Source organism: Aotus nancymaae, unplaced genomic scaffold (genome assembly GCF_030222135.1).
Source record: "Aotus nancymaae isolate 86718 unplaced genomic scaffold, 86718_ANA_hifiasm-v0.15.2.pri h1tg000108l, whole genome shotgun sequence".
Classification (NCBI taxonomy): Eukaryota; Metazoa; Chordata; class Mammalia; order Primates; family Aotidae; genus Aotus; species Aotus nancymaae.
In genome coordinates, this window is record NW_026988523.1 from 41,189,936 (window position 1) to 41,202,823 (window position 12,888).

At 39.9% G+C, this 12,888-nt stretch overlaps 1 protein-coding gene across 1 annotated transcript in view; it reads left to right on the forward strand.

The window, feature by feature from the left end:
* UHMK1 (U2AF homology motif kinase 1) overlaps positions 1-12,888 on the forward strand; it is a 37,241-nt gene that overhangs the window by 4,696 nt on the left and 19,657 nt on the right. Inside the window, exons 4-6 of the mRNA XM_012468874.3 lie at positions 1,007-1,101; positions 9,875-9,951; positions 10,102-10,200. Coding sequence (XP_012324297.1) covers positions 1,007-1,101; positions 9,875-9,951; positions 10,102-10,200 — 271 coding nt within the window. The remainder of the gene's footprint in view (positions 1-1,006; positions 1,102-9,874; positions 9,952-10,101; positions 10,201-12,888) is intronic.

Below are 12,888 nucleotides of genomic sequence, written 5' to 3' on the forward strand. Positions count from 1 at the left end.
AAAATTGCCAACTGATTATGAGCATAGGCCCTAAAGGGTTTGTGTTTTGCCTCCACAAAGATCTTACTAAGTTATTTATTTAGATTCACTGAGCCATGGTTTGCTTTCTTTAATATGAGGATAATAATGGCATCTATCTCATAAGACTATTGAGATTAATAAATGATACTTATAGCAAGCAGCTCATGGTAAGTATTTAATATATTTAACTGATAATGATAGTATCAGTTCTTTTAACTCATGTACACAGTTCTAAATTTTGAGTTAGCATAATATTCAAGGAGAAAATATATTCTTAAAGATTTAGAGAATGAGTAATATGACAGATAAGATGTTTTAATACTTCCTTGTATTCTCTTTGATAGTTTATTTCTGTCTGAAAACCAGTTCAAGACTCATCACAGAGATACCCTGAGTCACCTATTACACATTCATTTTTGCATTAAACTACATTCTTATGTGGTTGCTTTGGTATTTATTTTTTATTCTTTCATCTAGTAGATGTTCATAGAGTGCCAGGTGCTGAAAATGGGGAAAAAATGTTCTTCTCCAGAAGCGTATAATTATGTATATTATTTCCTCTGTTAAGATTGTATGCTCTTGCTGGGCATGATGGCTCACGCTTATAATCCCAGCACTTTGGGAGGCAAAGGTGGGCAGATCACTTGAGCCCAAGAGTTTGAGAGCAGCCTGGGCAACATGATGAAACCCCATATCTACAAAAAAATTAGCTGGGTGTGATGGCACACACCTGTATTTCCAGCTAAGCAGGAGAATCACTTATATCTGGGAGGCAGAGATTGCAGTGAGCTGAGATTGTGTCACTGCACTACCGCTTGGATGGCAGAGCAAGACCCTGTCTCCAAAAAAAAAAAAAAAAAGTGATTGTAGGCTCTCAGAAGATAGTGTTTTCTGTTGCATTTTACTCACTCAAGTAGTGCTATATGCCTAGTACCAATAAATACAGACTGAATAACCAAAGGAAGACTTTTCTCCCTTTCTTAAGGCAAACAGTTCTGCTATTATTGATCACATATTTGCCAGTAAAGCAGTGGTGAATGCCGCAATTCCAGCCTATCACCTAAGAGACCTTATCAAAAGGTATGTTACACGCCCTGTAAGCTTGCTTTGCATACATGTACTATGTGAAGTGGTATGTCTTTTTTTTTCTGAACAGATTTATATTATTATTTCTAGTTTGCTTGATCCATGTGGGGGTTTTGTTCCCCTAGAAATAAGTCTGTGCAGGCTAGCTTCCTATAAGGAACATAAGTAATCAAATAGTTTTACCAACTTTATTTTCAAAGGAATGTTCTTTTGCTCATAGTATCAAATGTTAAGCTTTTCCTGGCAGCTGCCTTTTCATTGGAAGATGGATACTGAGCCACTGCACCTTTGGCCTCTTATAGCCCTGGCTGTTCTGTATACTTGATGGAAAGCTGATTTTTAAAAAGAGTCTTTATTAACTAAAGATTGAATTTGCTTTTGGATTACTCCCCTCCCCCACAAAAAAAGACCCAAAAACCATTTTAAATAATTATCTTTGACAATGGTCTGGGGACAGATACAGTGTTTCTGATGTCTGAATAGATCCAAATACAGTAGATATTTTGAAAATACAAATATGTACAATCATGTTATTTAACAATAGGGATCTGCTGTGAGAAATATGTCATTAGGTGATTTTGTCATGCTAACATCATGGAGTACTTACATAAACGTAAATGATACAGACTTCTGCCCACACCTAGTCTGTCTGGTAGAGTCTGTTGCTCTTAGGCTACAACCTATACAGCATGTTACTGTACCGAATACTATAGGTAACTCTAATACAATGGTAAGTATGATTTGTCTAAACATAGAAAAGGTACAGTAAAATTATAGTATAAAAGATTTAAAATGGCATACCTATATAGGGCACTTAACCATGAATGGAGGTTGCAGGACTGGAGTTACTCTGGGTGATTCAGTAAGTGAGTGGTGAGTGAATATGAAGGCCTAGGACATTACTAATGACTAAGGGTAAACACTGTCTACTTAGCCTTCACTAAATTTATTTTAAAATTTTTGTTTTCTTCTTTTTTGAGACAGAGTCTCACTCTGTTACCCAAGCTGGAGTGCAGTGGCACAATCTTGGCTCACTGCAACATCTGCCTCCCAGGTTCAAGCGATTCTCGTGCCTCAGCCTCCCAAATAGCTGGAATTACAGCTGCATGCCACCATGCCCAGCTAATTTTTGTATTTTTAGTAGAGACAGGATTTTATTAAGTGATCCACCTGCCTCGGCCTCCCAGAGTGCTGGGATTGCAGGTGTGAGCCACCGTGTCTGGCCATAATTTTTTTTCTCCTATAGTAAATTAACCTTAGCTTAACTGTAGCTTTTTTTACTTTATAATAACTTTAATTTTTCTTTACCTTATTTACTTTTTAAATTTTTTTGTTGAAAACTGAGACACAAGCACACCTTAGCCTAGACCTACGCAGCATCAAGATCATCAATGTCATTGTCTTCCACTTGCACATATTATCCTACTGGAATGTCTACAGGGGCAATAACATGCGTAGAGCTGCCGAGTCTCCTGTTGCCTTCTTCCGGAATACCTCACAGAGGACCTGCCTGAGACTATTCTACAGTTAACTTTTTTAGGGGAGGTGCACTCTAAAATAACAATAAAAAATATATAGTTATAAATACATATGCCAGTAACACAACTATTTATTGTCATTATCAAATACAGTAGTTTTATTTACATCTGTGTCCTATACAACAAACACATTACTCACCTGCATTACCACAAGCATGTGAGTGATGTGTTACGATAGGACATTATAACTATGATGTCACTAAGTGATAAGAATTTTTCAGCTCAGTATAATTTTATGAGATCACTGTTGTATATATGGTCCATTGTTGACCAAAACGTCATTATGCAGTGCATGACTGTATTATTAAATAGTAGGCTTTTCAGGTTTCTGGACTATGGATCAGAAGTGAATAAAATCGTATGCTAGAAAAGTATGGATCCCTTGTTTGAGTCAGAGTGTTATAGTTTCCTTTGAATATTGGACCTATAAACCTTCAAATTAGTTTTATTAACATTTTACTTTGAAATAGTTATAGACTAACAGGACTTTGCAAAAATGTTACAGAAAGGTCCCTACCATTTACCCAGTTTCCCCCAGTGGTAACGCTTTACATAATTGTAGTATATACAGTGTCAAAACTAGCAAATTGAAACAGGGATAATCCACAGGATTTATTCTGATTTCACTAATTTTATGCATGGCTTATTTGTGTGTGTGTTTTTCATGTTAGTTTTAAATAGCTGTTAGTATCTGATTGATACGAGATATTATATATTGCATTTTACATTAAAGAGATGGCAGTGAAAAATTATAAAATGGATTGTAGCCTGGAAGTTAAATCATCTAAGTTCTAGTATTGACTTTATTATTTGTTTTTTATTCTTTAAATAATAGTCCCCCCATCCATTTTACATGGATTATTAAATTTAGAAACTATAGAAAGAAGTGAAGAGGAAAATAAAAATTATTAACCTATGTTCTAGCGTTAGCACTTTGGTATATTTCCTTCCACTATTTTTCTGCATATTGCGTTATGTATGCGTGCAAGTCGCTTCAACCTTTTTTGTTGTTGAATAAAGCACAGATACTGAAAACACTAATTAAACAAAGGTGTAGCTTAATGAATCTGTAGGAACGTTGTACCCACCTTGTAACTACCATGTACATCAAGAAATAAAACTTTCCAGCTACCCTGGAAGTCCTGTATATGTCTCGTCCCAATCTCATGCATTTTTCTTTCCTTGAGTGTCTTATATGTTACTGCCATGTGTTCCTGTTGAAAGTTTGATGACTCAGTAATTGCCTTTTCATTAAAAGTCACTTGGTCTTCCTGCCTGGCCAAGATGGTGAAACCCTGTCTCTTCTAAAAATACAAAAAAATTAGCTGGGCATGGTGGCGGGTGCCTGTAATCCCAGCTACTCGGGAGGCTGAGGCAGAGAATTACTTGAACCCAGGAGGTGGAGCTTGCAGTGAGCCGAGATTGTACCACTGCACTCCAGCCTGGACAACAGAGCGAGACTCCATCTCAAAAAAAGGAAAAAAAAAGGGCGCTTGGTCTTCTTTTCTAGATTCCCAGAGGATTTTATCTTTTTCTTTAATGTGTAGTTTTTTTACCAAAATATATTTTGATTTTGATTGTTCTGGGTCAGTATTCTCAGAAATACGGGTATACTTTTCACTTTGTAGTTTCAGATCTTTGTTTTTTTGTTTTAGAAAAGTGTTCTTAAATTACACTTTTTAGTATTTTTTTTTCTGTTCTTTTTGGTTTTCACTTTTATGTCCTCCTAGTCTACATATGTTTGATTTTCTTTGCCTTATATTCAATATTGCCATTTCTCTCTCTCTCTCTCTCTTTCCTTCTTTCTTTCTTTTACTTTTTTTCCTTTCTTTCCTTTCTTCTCCTCTCTCCTCCCCTCCCCGTCCCTCCCCTTCCTTTCTTCTTTCTTTCAACAGACTTTTTGCTCTGTTTCCCAGGCTGGAGTGCAGTGACACGATCGTGGCTTGCTACCTCTGCCCCCTGGGTTCAATTGATTCTCCCACCTCAGCCTTCCAAGTAGCCAGGATTACAGGCTCCTGCCACCATGCCTGGCTGATTTTTGTATTTTTAGTAGAGACAGGGTTTCACCATGTAGGCCAGGCTGGTCTCAAACTCCTGACCTCAAGTGATCTGCTCACCTTGTCCTCCCAAAGTGCTGGAATTACAAGTGTGAGCCACTGCGCCCAGCTGCCATTTTCTCTTGAATCCATGTTATCTCTTTCATTATTTCTTTTTCCTTTCTTTTTCTATGAGGTCCTACCATGTGCCCAGGGTGGTCTTAAATTCAAGTGACCCTCCTGCCTCAGCTTCCCAAAATGCTTGGATGACAGGCATAAGCCACCATGCCCGACCCATTATTTCTTTGTTATTTTTAAAAATATCTTTCTTTTTGCCTACTATTTCTCTTTAAGGCATTATTTGTTGTGTTTATTCATCTTTATATCTCTTGTAGTGTAATTTTATTTTATGAAATGATTTTTTTAAGTTTCTAATTCTTTCCTGAGTTCTATTACGTTATTTTTATGATTTTCAAATTTTGATTTCTGTTGCTCTTTCACATCCTGTATCATTTTTTTAAAATGTCCTTAGCTCATTTGAATTTTTGGGGGGGAATGGGGAGACAAAGTCTTACTCTGTTGCCCAGGCTGGAGTGCAGTGGCGCGATCTCGGCTTACTGCAACCTCCACCTCCCGGGTTCCAGTGTTCCTCCTGCCTCACCCTCCTGAGTAGCTGGGATTACAGGTGGACCCCACCAGGCCCAACTAATTTTTGCATTTTTAGTAGAGACGGGGTTTCACCATGTTGACCACGCTGGTCTGGAACTCCTGATCTCAAGTGATCTGCTCTTCTCAATCTCCCAAAGTGCTGGGATTATGGGTGTGAGCCACCATGCCCAGCCGTTATAACCTTCCATTTCAAAATGAGCTAAATGGCCCCGCGTCGTGGCTTATGCTCAGAATCCCAGCACTTTAGGAGGTTGAGGCGAGTAGATCACCTGAGGTCATGAGTTCAAGACCAGTGTAGCCAACATGGTGAAACCCTGTCTCTACTAAAAACACAAAAATTAGCTGGGCCTGGTGGCTTCTGCCTGTAATCCCAGCTACTCGGGAGGCTGAGGCAGAGGTTGCAGTGAGCTGACATCGTGCCACTGCACTCCAGCCCAGGTGACAGAGCGAGACTGTCTCAAAAAAAAAAAAAGTGGTAGACTGTAACGTTCATCTGTTTTATGGTCATATCTTTCTAGTATACATTCATTATCTGAGAGGTTTCATTTTGCAGTTATCTTTTAGTACAATAGATTCTTTCTTTTTTTTGAGGCAGGGTCTTGCTCTGTCACCCAGGCTAGTGTGCTGTAGTGTGATCACAGGTCATTGCATCTTTAACACTTAAGGCTCAAGTGATCCTCCCACATCCGCCTCCCAAGTAGCTGGGACTATAGGCAGGTACCACCATGCCTGGTTTATTTTTTTGTAGAGACAGAGACACACTATGTTGCCCAGGCTGGTCTTGAACTCTTGGACTCAAGTAATCCTTCCACCTCGGCCTTCTAAAGTGCTAGATTACAGGCATGAGCCACCATGCCCAGTCAGTTATAATCCTTTTTAAAGTTGCTTATTTTTATGACTGAATTATTTTCCTAAACTTACAGAAGAAAATGTACTTGGGATAACTTTTCTAGTTATACAAGGCTCCCTCTTCTGTTGTTTTGTGTAATATTCCCAAAAAGTAGTTAGTTTGTTTTTTTTTCCCCAGAGATTTTCTGGCTCTTCTCTTCTGCTTTTTTCTGGTGCCCTTCTCTCTCTCCCTCATCCTGCTCAATTTATATTCCGTTCCCAAGTTTTCTTCTCACTGTGGGCCTTTGCGCTGAAAGAAAGCTTTGCCTGGTTTGTTTTAAGAGAGGTCTTAGTGTCTAGATTACTCCAGCCTTTTAGGATTTTACGAAGAATTCCTTGTATTCACTTAGTATTAGAATATATAACCCCTTATAGTTTCAGCTGCTTTTCTCCAGCAGCCTGCTGTGCTTCCAGTACCTTTTGGCTGTTTGGGGTTATTTTTTTCTCTGGTTCATCAGATGAATTGTAGCTTTCCTCTGCCTCCTTACACATAGATGCCAATGTGGTACAAATCCTGCTACTATTAACGGTTTGTCACTATAGTTTTTTTGGTTTTTTTTGAGATAGAGTTGCACTCTGTCACCCAGGGTGGAGTGCAGTGGTGCAATCCCCACCTCCACCTCCCAGGTTCAAGTGATTCTCCTGCCTCAGCCTCCTGAAGAGCTGAGACCACAGATGCACAGCACCATGCCTGGCTAATTTTTTGTATTAAAGTAGAGTTGGGGTTTCGCCATGTTGGCCAGACTGGTCTCAAGCTCCTTACCTCAAGTGATCCACCCACCTCTACCTCCCAAAGTTCTGGGATTACAGGCATGAGCTACCACGCCTGGCCTAGTTTTTGTTTTCTAAGTGACTTATTTTTACTTAATAAATGCTTACCTGCAATAGAGAAGTAATGGTCTTTTTATGCTACAAACATTTCAGTAGCTCTATAGCAATACATTAATTTTATGAGACTATAACAGCATCTCAGTCTTTTCTTTTAATGACATAAAATTGTATGTATTTATCGTGTATACCATGTTTTGAAGTTTATATACATTATGGAATGATTAAATCTACTTAATGAACAAATGCATTACTTTATGTAGTTATTTTTTGTGGTGAGAATATTTAACATTCACTCTCTGTGTTTTTCCAAGAATCCAGTATATCATCATTAACTAGAATCACCATGTCATGCAGTAGATCTCTTGAACTTATTCCTTCTATCTAATTGTCATTAGGCATCTTTTGGCTTTGGCCAGTGTCTCCCCAAGTTCCCCTCTTCTGTAACTTCCCCACCCAGCCTCTGGTAACCGCCATTCTACTCTCTGCTTGTGTGACATCAAAGCTTTTTAGAATTCACATATGAGTCAGATCGTGCTGTATTTCTCTTTTTGTACCTGGCTTATCTCACTTAACATGATGCCCTGCAGGTTCATCTATGTTGAAAGTAACAGGATTTGCTGCTTTTCAATGGCTGAATAGTATTCCATTGTGTGTGTGTATATATATATACACACATATATATATAAATATATATCACATTTTCTTTTTTTACTCATCTGTGTTTTTCTTTTTTCTTTTTTTTTTCACTCATCTTTATTTTTATTTTTTTAAGCTAACATTCAAGAAATGAACACTTACCTGTTAATAGATACTTAGGTTGATTCCATATCCTGGCTATTGTTAATAGTGCTACAATAAACATGGGCGGACAGGTATCTCTTAAACATACTGGTTTCATTTCCTTTGGATATATACCCAGTAGTGGGATTGCTGGTAGTTCTTTTTTTAAAATTTTTTGAGGAACCTCCATACTGCTTTCCATAATGGCTTTACTAATTTATATTCCCACCAACAATGTATGAGGATTCCCTTTTCTCTATATCCTTTGTCTGTTTGATAATAGCTATTGTAGCACATATGAGGTGATGCCTCATTGTGGTTTTGGTTTTTCATTTTCTGATGATTAGTGATGTTGAGCATTTCTCATATACTGTTGGCCATTTGTATGTGTTCTTTTGAGAAATGTTTGTTCAGGTCTTTTGCCCATTTTTTAATTGGACTGTTTGTTTCCTTGCTATTAAGTTGTATGAGCTCTTTTTACCTTTTTTTTTTTTTTTGAGACAGGGTCTCATTCTGTCCTACAGGCTGGAGTGCAGTGGTATAAACATGGCTCACTGCAGCCTTGAATTCATAGACTCAAATGATCCTGGAATTACAGGTGCATGCCACCACACCAGCTAATTTTTAAATTTTTTTGTAGAGAGAGGATCTTGCCATTTTGCTCAGGCTGGTCTCTGACCCCTGGGCTCAAGTGGTCCTCCTACCTCTGCCTCCTAAATTTCTGGCATTGCAGATGTGAAATACCACACCCAGCCAAACTGCGTTCTTTATATATTTTGTACATTACTCCCCTAGCAGATGTATAGTTTGTAAATACTTTCTCCCATTCTGTAAGTTGTCTCTTTACCTTGTTTGTTGTTTCCTTGGCTGTGCAGAAGGTTTTTAGTTTGTTATAATCCCATTTGTCTGTTTTTGCTTTTGTTGCTTGTGCCGTTGAAATTTTGGGTCTTACATTTAAATTATTAATCCATTTTGAGTTGATTTTTTTGTATAGGTAAGAGATAAGAGTCTAATTTTATTCTTCAGTGTGTTGATATCCAGTTTTTCCCAGCACTATTTATTGAAAATACTGTCCTTTCCCCACTATGTATTCTTGGTTGTAAATGTTTTTTTTCCCCTGGGGTCTCTGTTCTGTTTCATCAGTGTGTGTGTCTGTTTTTAAATCAATACCATGCTGTTTTGGTTACTGTAGCTTTGTAGTATTTTTTTAAATTCAAGTAGTATGATGTTTCCAGCTTTGATCTTATTTCTCAAGATTGCTTTGGCTATTTAGGGGGTCCTTATAGTTTTTGTTATAGATATTGTCAACAGGTTTTTGGTTTTGCTATCTAGTTGGGTTTTTTAATTTTTAGTTGTTTATTTATTTATTTTTTGAGACTCAGTCTCTCTCTTGTCCGGTAGTCTGGAGTACAATGGCATGATCTTAGCTCCCTGCAACCTCCACTTCCCGGTTCAAGCGATTCTCCTGCCTCAGCCTCCCGAGTAGCTGAGATTACAGGTTCCTGCCACTATAGCTGGCTGATTTTTGTATTTTTAATAGAGACAGGGTTTCATCATGTTGGCCAGCTGGTCTCGAACTCCTAACCTCAGGTGATCTGCCCGCCTCGGCCTCCCAAAGTGCTGGGATTACAGGCCTGAGCCACTGTGCCAGGCCTAGTTGTTTTATTATTAGAGAAATTTGATAAGCTTCAGCAATCATCCCATTACTATCTTTTTTTGTGTGTGTTACCCTAAATTTGTATCTAACTTTTTTTCACTCACTAGTACAGTGTGTGGATCACTTTGCAGTGTTTCATTTATTAATCAAAAGTGTTACTTTAAATCACAGTATACTGTCATAGGTATGTATCATGAATTACTGAACCATTTACTAATAAATAGCATTTGTATTCTTTATAGGTGAATGATTTGGTAAATCATGCTAATATAATTAGTGCTGTGATAAACATTAGGCATTCTTTCTTTAATGGTTGCATTTTCAAAAGATTCAGCAGAAATGATAAGCCACCTATTTTTGTGTTTTAGCATGCTTCATGATGATCCGAGCAGAAGAATTCCTGCTGAAATGGCATTGTGCAGCCCATTCTTTAGCATTCCTTTTGGTAAGTTGTATATTATTTTATTATTTTTTCTTGGTCATTTGACAGTCATACAGGACATCAGCACTAATTTATATTCCCAAGTTCCTTTATCTAATGTTCAACTTATTTGGGCGGATTTACATTTAACCGTATTATGATGAATTTTAACAGCCCCTCATATTGAAGATCTGGTCATGCTTCCCACTCCAGTGCTAAGATTGCTGAATGTGCTGGATGATGATTATCTTGAGAATGAAGAGGAATATGAAGGTTAGCATTTCCTAAATTATATTTTAATGTGTCTTTCTTAAATAAGTCTGGAATAAACATATCCATAACATTTTCATATTTTCTCAGTTTATCTAATGAGAATATTGAACAGTGTGATCTCTAAAACACTCTCACTTTTTTTTTTGAGATGGAGTTTCGCTCTTTTTGCCCCGGGCTGGAGTGCATTGGTGTGATCTCGGCTCATTGCAACCCTCAGCTCCAGGGTTCAAGCCTCAGCCCTCCAAGTAGTTGAGATTACAGGCATGTACCACCAGGCCTGGCTAATTTTGTATATTTAGTAGAAACGGGGTTTTACCATGTTGGTTGGCTTGTCTCGAACTCCTGACCTCAGGTGATCACCAGCCTCAGCTTCTTAAAGTTCTGGGATTACAGGCATGAGCTACCATGCCCAGCCCTCTCACTTTTTTATTTATAATGTCCTTTTGACTCTGTTACATTTCATCTTTACCCAGTTAACAAAGAAGATTAATTTTCCCAACAACTTCTGTCTCTCTGCTCTGTCTATTCTAGCCTTTCCCTGTGCTTGCATTTCTCCATTTTAGCTCTCTTTTTTGCTTTTTGTTTTGTTTTGTTTTGTTTTCTTGAAATGGAGTTTCGCTCTTGTTACCCAGGCTGGAGTGCAATGGCACGATCTTGGCTCACGGCAACCTCCGCCTCCTGGGTTCAGGCAATTCTCCTGCCTCAGCCTCCTGAGTAGTTGGGATTACAGGCACGCGCCACCATGCCCAGCTAATTTTTTGTATTTTTAGTAGAGACGGGGTTTCACCATGTTGACCAGGATGGTCTCGATCTCTTGACCTCGTGATCCACCCGCCTTGGCCTCCCAAAGTGCTGAGATTACAGGCGTGGAGCCACCGCGCCCGGCCTTGCTTTTAACATTCATTCATTTAAGACATATTAACTGAGTATTTACTATGTGCTGTTGTAGGATTACTTACCATCTTAATGTAGTAGGGGAGACAGATACATAAACAATTATAGTTGTGTTAATCTGAAGATAGTGTACTATACAAGGGCAGAAAGGACAAGTACTTAACTCAGTCTGAATAATTGGTGAGGGCTCCTCTACAGAGGTTATATCTGAGCTCAGTAATTTGGAGTTGCTTGGCTGAAAGTTGAGTGATTAGGGAGTAAGTAGTGTAAGGTTTGAATGAAGCAAGCAAGGTTTGAATGAGGCAACTGAGGTCAGATATTGGAATAAAGAAATTTAAGCCGGGCGCGGTGGCTCACGCCTGTAATCCCAGCACTTTGGGAGGCCAGGGCGGGTGGATCACGAGGTCAAGAGATCAAGACCATCCTTGTCAACATGGTGAAATCCCGTCTCTACTAAAAATACAAAAAATTAGCTGGGCATGGTGATGCGTGCCTGTAATCCCAGCTACTCAGGAGGCTGAGGCAGGAGAATTGCCTGAATCCGGGAGGCAGAGGTTGCGGTGAGCCAAGATCGTGCCATTGCACTCCAGCCTGGGTAACAAGAATGAAACTCCATCTCAAAAAAAAAAAAAAAAAGGAAATTTAATTGGCTCCTGGGCGAGGTTCTGCAGTCTGACAGGAGGGTCTGGAGAAGTCGCACGGATTCCTCTCAGACGTGGGGTTTTATAGGGAGTGGAGGCATTTGATTGATTGTGGGAGAGCAGGACATGGACGTGACAAGCTGCTATTGGCAGGTAGGCGGGATTGCCGGTGAGCTGGCCGCCCAGGGGGAGTGGGACCTGGACGGGACAAAATGCTATTGGGCAGGTTCTAGCGGGGCTTCTTTTGAATTTTGGCAGGGTTTTCCAATGGCGGACTAGGTGCTGAGTGTACAGTTTGGTGCCGGGCGTGGAGTGGTGACGTAGCTTCTAGGCGCTGAGGGGTGTGGGCGTGTCCAAGCTCCCGGAGAGGGGTGAGCGTGTCCGAGCTCCTGGAGAGGCGACCGGCCTTACATTCGGACCCTTTTGATGATATAGGACGCCACTTCTTTCTGACTACTTTCTGCTGAATAGGGGCGGAGTAAGGGGGTTAATTGGCTGGTGCTTTGATTGGGAGTTGGATGTAGGGGTAAAGCAGCATTTGGTTTACGGCCACCTTGGAAATTTCCCTTATGTGGGCCTGTAAAAACCTGAGGAAAAAAGGGGCTAGCATTAGCAGAAGACAAATTATGATAATGGGAGTGATGATGGGGGTGAGGCGAATGCCCATGTAGACTACCGAGGTGAGTGACAACTGTGCTTTGGAGGGAGATACCCGGTATTCCTGAGATTTAAGAAAGTTAAGGAGAGTGGCAGCATGCTGTTGAGACAGGGAGAGAGAGGGGCTACAAAGTAATAGGTCATCCACCTACTGGAGAAGGAGACTGGGCTGGAGGGGCAGGAGCTAAGGTCAGTTGCTAAGGCTTGTCTGAAAAGGTGAGGGCTGTCTCTGAATCCCTGGGGCAGGACCGTCCAGGTGAGCTGTTGTGACAGGTTGGTGTCAGGATTGGTCCAGGTGAAGGCAAAGAGAAAGTAGGATTTAGGGTGAAGGGGAATGGTAAAGAAGGCGTTCTCAAAGTTAAGAACTATAAAATGAGAGGTAGTGGAGGGAATGTTTGATAATAGGGTGTATGGGTTGGGAACTACAGGGTGGAGGGGTACCACTGCCTTATTGATAAGGCGCAGGTCCTGAACCAGGCAGTAGTTGCCCGATGAC